This window comes from Ciona robusta, chromosome 8, assembly GCF_009617815.1.
Source record: "Ciona robusta chromosome 8, ASM961781v2".
Taxonomy (NCBI): domain Eukaryota; kingdom Metazoa; phylum Chordata; class Ascidiacea; order Phlebobranchia; family Cionidae; genus Ciona; species Ciona robusta.
The window spans coordinates 2,700,668-2,714,619 of NC_143242.1; the positions used below are offsets into that span (position 1 = coordinate 2,700,668).

General features: G+C 34.1%; 1 protein-coding gene across 1 annotated transcript; it reads right to left on the reverse strand.

Moving 5' to 3' along the window:
- Window positions 1–212: 212 nt before the first annotated feature.
- On the reverse strand, window positions 213–9,570 carry LOC149732260 (U3 small nucleolar RNA-associated protein 4 homolog). Its single transcript, XM_089883606.1, has 18 exons — window positions 9,021–9,570; window positions 8,610–8,729; window positions 8,229–8,297; window positions 7,329–7,413; window positions 6,876–6,965; window positions 6,513–6,591; window positions 6,197–6,272; window positions 5,505–5,715; window positions 4,926–5,002; window positions 4,548–4,647; window positions 4,022–4,092; window positions 3,532–3,660; window positions 2,667–2,820; window positions 2,146–2,252; window positions 1,677–1,772; window positions 1,075–1,290; window positions 675–725; window positions 213–352 (listed from the first exon to the last, which is right to left on the reverse strand). The coding sequence occupies exons 1-18, from the start codon at window positions 9,171–9,173 to the stop codon at window positions 236–238; spliced, it is 2,001 nt and encodes a 666-aa protein (XP_089739732.1). The 5' UTR covers window positions 9,174–9,570; the 3' UTR covers window positions 213–235.
- Window positions 9,571–13,952: the final 4,382 nt, after the last annotated feature.

A 13,952-nucleotide genomic window follows, 5' to 3' on the forward strand; every position in this document is an offset into this window, starting at 1 on the left:
AAGTTTTAAACTATCCTAACATCAAATGATTCGAATTAAAATAAATGTCCATCGCCGCACAGTAAAATAACTAGAAGCTGCATGCTCTATACACTGCATTAGAAGAACTTAATCAAACATCTTGCTGAACTAAACTCTGTACGATTAAACAGCTACATTGTGATGTTAACACTTTCTGTAAAAACCTTTAATTTGCTGACGACTAAAACTAGTTTGGTAAAACAAAGCACTTTATTTAAGTTCCAAATTTTTTCTGATACAAAGTCGCCGGTAACTGATCCCAGATATCCTGTAGGGGGCGCTCTACAACAAGCATTGTTGAGTCGTCCATGATGTCACAATGCAGTAACGGCTGTGGAAAAAAGTAGATTATATTTATAGTAAGACAAATGTATGATCAGTACATGGCTTGTTAAGGCAATTTTGGGGGTCAAATCTGATCTAAAACCAAGGTCCCTGGCAAGGACTTCAACCACATAGAATAGAAGGTGATTTTTGAGTCGTGTGTAAAATTAGTTAATAGCCTTGTTTATATAAGAGACATATTGATACAGACTAATGACTAGAATATTAGACAAAAATATAATAAAATAAAACTTATAATATCAAATAGACTGAGCCAAAAACCATGAAAAGTTAAAGATACACTGACTTAATACAAGCAACATACTAACCATGAATTGATGACAAAACCTGGACTTGTCTCCTCCTTTTTTCCTAGATGGCTGAATTAAATCAAAATATTTTTTAAAACAATACAACAACGGCAACAAAAATCTATTTCAATTGAAAAAACGGCCAATGTAAAATTATATCATATATAATAATAATAATAACTTTTATTTGTCTCTATGATTGGGGTAGTGAAGATTTAGAAATATTTTTAACGAAAAGACAGGATATAGCGTCAAAACAACAGCTGTTAAAATACGCTTACAGTTAAAATTTTTTAATTTCAATTGGAAAACAATAAGCGTGGTTGCTACACCTAGCAGACAAACCAGCCATTTATCTTTATTTATTATCAAGTTTGTCTTCTAATAGAAACAAAAGTGTCTGTAAAGATTTTCTCACCTTTTCTATTATGAACATGCCTTCTCTTGAAACACACATGATAATGTCTTTGTCTGGTTCACATACATGTAATATGTTGTTCACCACAGCTATATTAGAGTGCTTTCGCATTACAGCTTTATGTATACGAGCAAGGTATTTCTCTTTTGAATTGGCTGATAATATACCACGAGTCCATGGTGTGTAGGCGGCTGATTTAATGCTGAATTCAAATATCTAGGAAAAAATAATGTCATGAGAAAAGGAAAAATAATGAAAAATATTAGGGTTTTAATAGAAATTGAAATATATATGTTTATTCTCAAATGGCGGGGCAAAGATAGATAAAATACAGTGTTCTGTTTTATACATCTCATGTCAGCTCACAATTTGCCACAAGTGCAAGTTTGTTTGATTATTTTTTGAGAGATTTTTTTGTTTTTTATGTATGACTGACATCTGACAATTTAGACAACCCATTAGTGACTACTGAGTTGGAGAAATTGTTGTTAAGTGTCTTGCCCAAGGACACATATGCCCAAAAATTAGTAATTACTCTTCATAAAAGAAAAGTGTCAGTGCATATAAGGTATAAGAACCACACCGCTCAAAGTGAAAATTACCTGTAAGTCATCATACACTACGACCACATCGTTAGTTTTGGGATGAAAAGATATTGCAGTTGGTATTCGTGTGTATCGTGGTAGGGAACATACATGCTGAATGAAGAATATTGTTTTACTAAATAACAAACTATAAAATTTACTAAAAAAGGGCTGTGAGACAAAAAAATTCCATTCGGACACCAAAGGCCTTCACAAATGCTATAGTTTAAATAAATAGCAAGTAATTTGTATGCCACATATTGTTTATTTCAATATTATAGCAAAAAAAGTGTTTAAAGTATGAAATATTAAAATCAATAATTGGCATGTGACATATTTTTTGTTTTAGTGTTTCAGCAAATAGATTGTTAAAAAATAGGAAATATATTAAAATCAATAATTAGCATGTAATTGTAAAATATTTTTTATTTCAGTGTTTTAGCAAAAAAAGGTTAAAAATATGAAATATATTAAAATTAATAATTACTGTCATGTTCTTTGCATTAAAAACGTCAACTTGTCCTTCCAAGTTAGCGACGGCAAAATGAGTTGAATCGTTCGATATGCTCAGTAACAAAGTGGGAGAAGTGTAGCCTATTGAAATTTACAAATTTATAAAAATTTAAATTTATAAAAATAATACATAAACTGAAAAAATTTTATTCAAAAATTTAACTGAATGTTGCATTTAAAGTTTTAGCTTGTGTTTTTTTTTAATTTATAAATTAAGAATTAGGTTTTGGTTCAAGAATTTGAAGTGAGGACATTAATAAAACGATATTATAGTACGATAAAGCAAGATGGGCCACCTTTTCATTCTATTTTCCCGTTCCATTTGGTAGTTAACAAACAACATTCAAGAAATTATGAAACCGTATCCTCACAACTCCCATAGACTGTTGTTAATTGTTCAAAACACGATCAGGATATTTGGATATTATGAGCTAAACGTGTCCGGTCTTCGCTCACTTACTATATTAAAAAATGTGGTAAATGTTTTTTATTTACATTTTAGAGAATGGCTGTGTACAAGGTTGGCAGTATGGGCAGATGAGTCAAGTTTCGTGATCATTACTTTGTGATTCGTAGAAGCCGTGATCATGATATTAGAGTCCTGTGAAAATCTGATCACATGAGAAGGTGAAAGGCCACTGCAACGAACCTGAAAAAATTTCAAGTTGATTTTTTTTTGTTATTTATTTAGGTTTTTTTTGAATGTATGTATATTACATGGATATAACACTGCATAATACATACAGTAGGGTGGGGGAACATGGGACATCTTTTCATCTATTTTCTCGTCCAATTTGTTGGAAAACAAAGAACATTCAAAGAATTATAAAACCATAACCTCACAATTCCCATAGGCCATTAGACTGTTGTTAACTGTTTAAAACACAATCAGAATATTTAGATATTATGTGGTAAAGATATCCCATCTTGCCCCATAGTTTTATACATCACATTTGTAGCTTGGCGCAATAAAGAAAACTTAAGCTACAGCATGTAAAAAGTTACTCTACCATAAAATAAACCAAATTATGATCTAAATTCCAGAACGTTTTAATTCAAACTTTGGACATAAAACAACTCATATAAAATAGTTAAAGGTGGCTGTACAATCTGACATGCGAAGTCGTATGCAAACCCGTGTCCAATTCCGTATGCGGCATCGAAATTCGGAAAAAACGGACGAATTTCGGAAACTGTGTACAGCCACCCTAAGTCGTTTTTGGTCTGCACTCTTAAAGTACAATAACTCCAAATGTTTCTTGATAAAGATTTTTGTCAATTATTGTTATCAAGCGGCTTTATCTTTATATCTAATGTTATGTCAAAAAAATATAGAATTACTTAGGGTATTTATCAATACCTTTTGAACTTGTATGTTAGATTCCTCATGTTTATAAGTTAGGTGATAAAGTCTAAATGTTGAAGTTGTAGAGTAAGCAATCCAGTGACCACAGGATGAGATGGACGAACACTTTATGTGATCAACACTCTGTATAATGACAAAAAATTGAAACAGAAGTTAACATATTGGTAAACACATACACACACAGGAAAAATTCTATCATTAAATTTTATTTTTTAGCTTTCAATAAGAGTTTACTCTTAGAATATTAGAACTAAAAAAATAAAAATAAATTCTGGGAGTTGCACTGGTCACTTGAAAGGTTTTAATGGACTTTCTTGGTGTTGGGGTAATAGGCCAAATCTGGCCTAAATTCCAGGTCCTCACCCACATAGAATAAAATTAGAGTATCTAAAGCCCACAAAGGCAAAACTAACATTAAAAAGTGTACTGCAACTAAAACAAAGGGTAAAAGTCAACTAAAGCAAAAACAAATACATTTTCTCACCGAAGTTGGCACTTTTAGCTGAACCATCTTTAAAGGTTGTTCTTCTAGTGGAAGCACCTTGGATTTGGTTTCTTGAAAAAAAAAATTCATTACATTACCTACCTCTTTGGGTAATTGGTGAATTAAATTGAAATTTGAATGCAATTTACTTTATCCTTGCGTGGCTGGAAAAAACAGTCGTTATAACACGGCCCACGGGTGTTCTGTTTCATACACCTCGCCAGCTTATAAGTTAACAGGTTTGTTACTTTTTGGGTGATTATTTTGGGGGGATTTTTTCTTTATTTTTTATGTATGACTGATAATTTAGACAACCCATTAGCGATCCCTGGGTTAGAGCAATTGTCGTTAAGTGTCTTGCCCAAGTACAAATACGCCCACAATGGCAGCAGCAACGAGCCTTGATCCGATAACCTCTAAGAGGCAGGCGCGCTAACCAACTGTGCTAAGGCGCCTGACTTCTGGACTAAATCTCAAGTTCTCGAACAAGGACCTCACACATATAGAATAAAACTAGTATAAATACCTGTATTATCAACAGAAGTTCCCATTTTCCAAACTTCTAAATAAGTTGAATATTGAAGTAAGACTAAGTTGGCAGCTTGAGCAACGGATACAGTTTGATACTGGAAAAAAACAAACATTTTTTTACACTGGGTTTAGTGAATACAATAACATAACATTGGCATGTGAGTATAACATACAAGTCTTAATTTGTAGCAGGCCTTCAGAGCTTATGCACAAGTCATAGGCTCATAGCATTTATACCTATACACAAAATCACCCATACAGATAGGGCATTAATACCTATATAAACAAATCAATTTACCATACTAGTGAAAAACTGTTAGGGCCATTTTAAACATAGTATTATTTATTTAAAAAAATAAAAAATACAACTTACAGATGGAAATGAGTAAATTCGTTTAAATTTATCTTTTTTTCTTGAAACGGAATTCACCATAAGATTGGTATCAACACCTGCAATGAAAAAAATGTTATTTTTGCATTACAATGAAAAAAATAATATTTACCGAAAAATAGAACTATGGATTTGTACAGCATGAATTTGAATGTAAAGAGATTCAAAAGAGTTTGTGTAGTGGAACAATATATCTACACCCTTGTTTCAAATAAAGGTAATTCTATTTATAACCAAGATCAACATAAGTCAGCTTGGCACAACACAACTCACAAAGTTACAATAATATCTCTTTGTCTCTTAGATTACACCATTGAAGATTGAGCTATGGATAATAACGGAAGAAATGACAGGATGAAGCGACTATTCAAGTGAAAAAAACAAGAAAACCTAATTTTAGGAAAAAAAACAAGAGAAAAATCCAATTTTTGTTGGGAAACCAAGCGAAACAAGAAAACACGCAACAAATAGATAATATCTTTAAATTCAAGTGTCTAGTGAAGATAAAAGACCAATAACAAAATAAAACCAAAACCATGTCCATCAAAACAAGCTACTTACCCCCTGATACAATTAAGTCATTGACAAGCGCGAGAGAACGAACATCATGTGTGTGTTTCTGTAGCATGGGACCTTTCACCCACGAAGTGGGGTCCTCGGAGTTGGTTAATTTAAATGACAACACTCTGGGGTCGACGCCCGCCGCATATATTGATGACTCCGTGGTGCCGCGGCATAAAGTTAACACGTCGGCACGATGGACATGAAGTGACTGAATGGCAGTTGTAATGTTTTAAATTTAAATTTAGCATAAGTATTTATAAAATCAGGTTCGACATTTTAAATACTCAGCCAGAACTATTGTTAACAATATTGTTTGTTTTAGCTGTGTGTTTGGAACAATTTTTCTAAATCAGAGAAAAAATAAAAGTTAAATGATTATAAAATTCAGTATCGCCACGCAGTTGCATGACCTGCATTTTTGTGTCAATAAGAGTAGGCTACGCCCATGAAACGATTGTAGCTATTTAAGTTATAACTTTTAATAAATTCGACGAATCTAACCCTGATCTGATGTTCATATAGTTTAACGATTCTTGTTTAGTAAATACAGTAATGATCTGGTGCTATGAAAGGGTAACAAACACCACATTTTGTGGTTAGACTTGATTTTTGTTTGTTACCGTTTTGTAGCACCAGATCAAAAATTAAGTTATACTGGAATATTTAAATAAACCTACTATTGCACTTACCTGTAGAAGCGTTCCATGCTTTCCATTCCAAAACTGAATGCGCCCAAAAGAATCTCCACTTACTACAGTGTAATCACTAAAAGAAAAATGTAGTAAGCGACTAAGCGTTGATGGGTCTTGGGTGTTAATGTAATGGGCAAACTGTAGTAGACCATTTGTCTCCTAATGTGCTGCATTATAAGATCTCATCTTTACAAAATGAGGCACAAAACTTTGGAAATGTTTATATAAAAACCCTGGTTTAAAGTACAGATTCCCTAATGTGCCTCGCTATATAAGCTCACCTTGGTAAAAAAAACACAAAAAGAATGTTTACCTGAGAACTAGAACATCCCACACAATCGTTTCAACTTTCTTCATATCTCGTTCCAAAGTAATTCTTTGCACAGCGTGACCTGAATAAAAAAAACTTAAAATTGATGTAAAGAAAAAAAATGTGGATAATTTTATCATTTTTTAACGAAATTTTGTTCTGCTGCAAAAAATAAGTAGAACTGTTACTGCAAATAGTGGAAAAAGCATGTTCATATTTAAGTATAGTCTTTTGACACTAGCAATCTAATCAAATAGAATTTAAAAATGGAAAAAATGGTTGCAACGGAACACAAATACACAGATACCACTATTAAAAAATTACCAAAAAAAAAACAAGAAAAACTATATTTTTTCGAGTACCAACCTGTTTTGATGCTCCACAGTCGAATTACATCCACGGAACCAGTTACGATGACATCACCACTTTCATGCCACGCCATACACATAATACGACCTATAGTATAGTATATGTGTAACTTATTAATGAAATATATATAAAGAACTGAAATGCATTTTAGGTTAAACAACACATGCACTACAACCAGAAACTTCGGGTTTTTTGGTTCAGGGCTCACTGTTGGACAGGAGCTAATTTTATTTACATGTAAATAAGCCACAATGAACTATCTATTTTAACTGTGGAAAGTTGTAGTTGTAAACTTGTAATATATAATTATGTTAATGTAAAAAAATCGGCTTAAAACTATCAGTAGCTTATATAAAATTCACAATAAGCATTTTAAATAAAAATCAAATTAAAATTAGTTATGCTTGTACAATATAAATTTTATAAACAACAACAAAATGAAGAAAATACCTTCTTGTTTGTCAAAAGAACGCTCGAATGAGAGACTTTTGTTTGAGGTTTCAAGCATTTTGATGCTACCATCCTCACATCCAGCCTGTGGGAATATAAAGTGTGTTCTTTTATGTTGAATTTCAACATTTAACTGTATCTTGTATATAACAGAAAGAGACCGACCGATATCAATTTTTGCACCAACACCAATATTTTTTGGTCTACCGATACTGATATTTTACCAACATTTGTCACTATAGCGATACATCGGTCGACCTTTACTAACAGGGGTATAAAAAGTATGAATGAATGAAAGTTATTTTGTCTTTAGGTGACGATAAAGAAGTACAAGAAAGTTTACAAAAGCGAAAAGCCAGTTATTAACAGTAAAACAACCGTAAATGCATGGTAGGCAGAACTAGTTACAATGAAAAAGTTGTCGTTAATCATGTACCAAACATAGCTGACACAAGTAATGGCAAAGGGGTATGGTATAACCAGTGGCGCAGCCAGAAAAAAATTAGGGGGGGGGGTTTAATCAAGAAGTTAAAAAAAAATTTTTTTTATAATTTAAAAAAAAAATTCTTTTTGGTTTAAAAGGAGGGGGTCACGACCCCAGAAACCCCCCTGGCTGAGCCACTGGGTAAAACCATGCATGGGCACTAAACCTGGGGTAGCAGGCCCACCCTGGAATGTTACATTCTTCAGTATAAATTATATCACAACAAAAATTATTATATCACAAAACTTGTTTCATAGGATTGTGTGTTTTAATTATTGCTGCCTGTTCTGTATTTATAAAAGTTTGACACATATTACAAATACTCATGGGAAGTGACCATGAAACCAACGTTTTATATATTCTAACAATCAAAGTTATATTTATGTGTGTAGAATTTAATATTCAAAATGACTTACCGCAATGTGAGTATGTGTTGGAGAGAGACCTAAGCACCAAACTGCACCTCCAAAACTATCAACTAAAATCTAAAAAAAATAGAGTTTTAGTTTCTTAATGGAATTATAAATTTCAAAACGCTTACACCACCTAGTACACACAGAATATACACTATAAATATTAAATAAAACAGTTTAGTAGGGCTTTCAAAACTGTTTGCAGAAAAAAAATACTAATTAGGCAAATAACAATACTTCATGAAAATATTGCCAAGTGTTTTATCAGTTTTTACTGTTACACTTACATACACAAACTCAAAAAATTCCTTTTATAGTGAGCTTAAAAGATTGATAACATACTACTATATACAACAAGAAGTAAAGGTAAATTGGCATATCTACTTTGACAGTTCCACTTGTAAGATCATACTCCACAACATTCCCATGGAGCCCCGCTGAAATCAATCGGTTTCCCAACCACAGAAGAGATTCTACGGAACCGTTCTCAGAACCAGGAATCACCTTTAAATACATGACAGTTGTACATTTAACTGGAATCCATGTGTATTGGTTGCCAAGTTTGCAGAGTATAGTAGGTGCACAGGCAGCCCAATTTTGTTTACAAAACTCTGGACTTTATTTATCCCAGGTAAGCCAATTAATTAAACTATGAAACAAATACCTATCCCACAGTTGGCTCCCCCATGCAATATACATCAAAAAAACTTAGAATAAGTGTCAAATTAAAGCATTAGAGTACAGCAACAATAAAAAATATTAAAATACAAGTATTTCAGTTTTGATCGCAGTTACCATTTTTTGAAACCAGCATTCTTCAGTGCACCAGATCTCAATGCTTCCATCTGAGCGTCCAACTGCTAGTTGTGAATTATCCGAAACTGCAATGCATTGTACAGCACGCGGGTTGTAGTTATACAAACGGAATCTATGCACTTTACATTCCATGTTTAAACATTTGCATATAAGTCTGAAAAACCAAACTTAAATTCATTAAAAATTACTGCTATGTACTTATATTGGCACTAGTGAAAAATCTTGTAAGGTTACAGATTAGGCTGGTCATCGCTGGTGGAAAGTGTTACAGGGAAAAGTGTTTATTTGGGTTAGTGATAAACAAAAATACGCAGGGGCAGGATTTTACCACCACCGAAGTATATTTTTAAATGTCTTAAGCATTATGTTTAATTTTACTATTAATGTTACTCGATTTTATGCAGAATTCAATGGTAAACAGACAACAAAACGACACTTTTTAAGGTACTGCGTAAATAAATTGCGGGGTAAACAAAACTTAACCGCTCAAATAAATACCATAACGACTTTATTTATAAATCTAACTGCTGATTGTTTCTGCTCAAAACCAAAGTTAGTATAGACCAAGTTAGGAAACGGATTGTAAAACAACGAGTCTTGTTATCCATTGTCGCGCGTCCATGACGTCATAAAAGCCACCATTACGGAGCCCCAGGCATAGCATTTTATCATTGCTGGGTGCTGTTTTTCGTTTAAATTTTACGATTTTTTAAAAACCAAGCACTTCTGCGAGTAAAAATGGCTTTCTACTAATGTTATATCTTATCACAATAATAAACCTCACAAAAATAATCAACTTTTATTGAACACTCAATCGATTAAAGAGTAAAAAAACAGAAAATATCAAGTTTACTATAGCCAAAAACATAAAAGAACATGTTTAAAATATAAAAATACAAACAAAAACGCATAACATTACCATAAACTGGTGTATCTAGCTGCAGTTTTGCATGTAAATTGTCGTGATTTTACTTTTTGGCTCACAAACTTAACACGTATACCCGGCAACGAAACTTAAGGTATCTTTGTAAAATTTGCCTAATATTGAAGTGAGATTGAGGAAAACAATACTGAGTTACTATTTTTGGTCCTCTGCTTTAATTAGTAAGTTACGGGTCTTTATGAAATCGGAAAACGCGAACACCTTATCTGCTAGTACTTAAGCAGTTTGGAGCTGCATGTCCACTCATGTTGGATTATAGTAAAGAATGGTTCTGTAGATTCGTAGGTATGATCATATACTATTATGTAAACTAAGCTGATTGCTGCTAGTCTTAATCGCCAACGTAAAGTACCCTGTTAAACCACACTGTACGCCGAAAACCAGTCAAAATATTAATTTACTTCACATTAATTCCTAGATTTAATATTATATAACAAGATTTATATTAGAAATTATATTTTAAATGTTAAAACAACCGCTATACGTGTTTTCTAGCTTTGTATCGCTTACAAGAACTAAATGAACACATGCCGACCATGCATTTGTATAGGCGATTCACGCTCTGTGGGCTCCGTAATGGCGGACACGAGCGCCGTTTCCTAACTTGGTCTATACTAACTTTGCTCAAAACAACTTATTTCTTATTACGTTTGTAGGGGTCAATCACGGGTCAAGCTTTTACGCACATGGATTCATAGACATCTTATACAAGGGATTTATATAGGGACAGAAGGCCCGCAAATATATAGGTATACTTTTTTATAATTTGTAGAGTACTAGTAAACAGTTTTGTTGCTGTTTGTGTTGTTTTTGCATATTTACGTTTGAATATTTTTTGTAGCAGGGTGTTCACATCTTATCGACCCTTTAATCACGTGAACAGGTGAGTGGGGTTTCTCAATATCGCTCCCTTTCTTGTGTACGTTTTCTTGCCACGTGTGTGTATGTTTTATAAGGCTTATGTTTTATGTATCCAGGTTTTTTGCCCTCTCTACGTCGTACTGTAACTTCATCGTTATGTCGTCAATAAAAGAGTCAACAAGAGATCACAGATCTAATGAATGAGCTCGTTTTAAACTAATTAGCATAATATAGTATAGTCGGGGGAGATGGGACACCTTTAACACATAATATCCAAATAGCCTGATCGTGTTTTAAACAATTAACAACGGTCGGTGGAAGTCGTGAAGATACGGTTTTATGAATCATTAAATGTTCTTTGTTTACTACCAAACATGTTTTATGAATGAATGAATGAATGAATGAATGAATGAATGAAATTACTTTATCCCCGCGTGGCCGGCAAACGACAGTCGTTATAACACGGGTTTAACACCTCGTGCCAGCTTACGAGTTACCATGTATGTTACTTTGTCGGTGATTATTTTTTGGGGGGATTTTTTTTATTTTTTTATGTATGGCTGATAATTTGGACAACCCATTAGTGACCACTGGGTTGGAGCAATTGTCGTTAAGTGTCTTGCCCAAGGACACGTACGCCCACAATGGTAGCAGCGACGAGCCTTGAACCCATTACCTCTGGGTTACAGGCAGGCGCGCTAACCACTATGCCACGGCGCCGGGTATGTAATATGTAATATAACTAATGAAACTTATAACGTATTAGGATTAAGTGATTGGTAAAGAATATATGTAAATACGCTTTGTACAACCCCTGTACCATGTGTTTATTGGAAACTTACACTGGTTAACGTTGTCGCCGCTTAAAAACGTTTGTTTTCATGAATTTTGAAAAACCGTAATCACGCAGTAATTAGGTAATGTTAGAAGTTAATATTAATCATATGATGTTGAATTAAAAGTAATGTTTCAATTACGATTAGTGATAATAAGGTATAGGAGTAGTGCATTTAATGTGTCCCCACTTAAATGGTTTGATACAGTCGTGAATCGTTGTGAGGATTTCTTATCTCACCAACACGTGCAGTCGTGCACTCCAAAAGTAAAACTCCCAATATCCCTCATTCCTAGACCTTATAGCCGCTGTTTCGACCTGTCAATAACGTGCTCAAAAAACAACAACAAGAACAAGTGTTCGACGAAAAAAGGTTCTATATGACCACTAACGTGCTCAATAATCTGTTGAGTTAGTTGATAGTCAATCGTTCGTTTAAACGAGGTACAGATACAAGTAAGCGTTGAGATTAGAGCTGTGAATTTTCCCATTTTTTGTTTAACCGTTAACCGTTCAGTTTTAACCGGTTAACTGATACCAGTGTAATCCTAATAAAAGCGTCCTGTTTATCGCTTATCTTTCGCAAATTTAAAGGCAGCTTTACGATATACGTATGGACTATGCTTGTAATACACGCGCAAAAGTTCTTAAGGTCAAAGTAATGCTTTCTTGTCTGTATTTAAAAATGTTTTAAAGCACCTGCCGGCTAAATAATAAACATGTGAATTGCAATTATGACGCAAATAATTTACGTGTGAATTGCTATTATGTCGTAATTAATTGCCACGTCAAACAATCCGTATTATGATGCAATGAATCCACGTGTGAATGCCTGCTTTTCGTAATAAACATGCTGCTTGGCTGAGGGAAACATTCAAGTTGTATATTACGCCAATATAATGTTGCAAAACTAGTTACCCTGCGGTATTAACAATCAAGATTGACGACGTAATTGCAGTTGTAGGGCACGATCAAAGCAACAGCGTCGCTGCGCACTCTGTCTTATCACGAAGAACCAATGAACGAACGCGAACACGTGCATTTCGTGTAAATAAAACAGATATTGATTAAGGTGTATGCCCTATGACGTCATAGTTCGGTTAACGACTTTAAAGGGCCTAAACACACCCCAAATATACTTCGCTTTAATCGATAGAGTGTGTTTTTCTAATTCCAACGACACCTTACTTGTTTTAATCGGTTCTGTATAACCAAAGATATTCCAGCTCAAACACCGTGAAATTCAAAAAACTGATTTGAAAGTTGCGTGGCGAAAAATTTGAGAAGTGTACTACCCACGTGACAAACACGTCACAAAATTGTTGGAGCGTGGCCGCTCTCATTCAGAAAGGCGAGAGGCAGTGTTTTCAGCGAAAAACGAGAAAACAAAAAAAAACGCAAAAAAGCACAAAAAAACGCAGGTTTCGCTTTTCGAATGAATCAGTCACGTGACTGGTACGTTCCTACGTCACAATCACGGAGCTCGTAGTAAAAAAAAGATAGCTCTAGAGATCACTGTTTGAGGACGAATATCTCCGCCTATACTGGACCAATTTTAATAAGCAAGTATTTTTGGAATCAATAAAACGGTCGCTTTATGAATTTACCATAAAAAATAAAAGTGACGTGGGGTGTGTTTAGGCCCTTTAACTTTCCGTTAGCGGTTGATTCGGTTAACCGTTAACTTTTTCACAGCCCTAGTTGAGAGTAACTACTATTTGTGACCACCACCTATATACATATATATTACAGCATAGTACACTAACTGTTAGTGTACTATGATTACAGTATTAATCAACAACAACAAAGTTATGGTGATCTTCAGTGTTTTAACGCAATACCGACGCAACGTCGCGCAAAAAACAACAACATACAAACAACCATGTTAGGTTTAAAAACAACTCAACAAATTTGCATTAAATACAAGTGTGTTAGTATTACTCGTTAATACAATAGGAGCTTGCGCACAGTCTCGTGACAGTTATGAAAACAGTTTTCGTTCTCCACTTTCAGAAACGTTTGATCTGATGACGCGCATTCGCACTCATGTGTGATAACGAACGAAGTGGATTGCTGTATATTAACTCATGGCTACCGGAAACTAACAACATACTAGCTACCAGCGACGCCCCCACATACCAGGTACCAGCTACGCGCCCAGCCAGTGCAGTCACCAACGGCTGTATACTGCAATTGACAAACTGTTATCCGGCCTTTTCCTGCTTATTTTTTGGGTGAAATGCGTGTCTGTATGGAAGTACAATCGTTATAA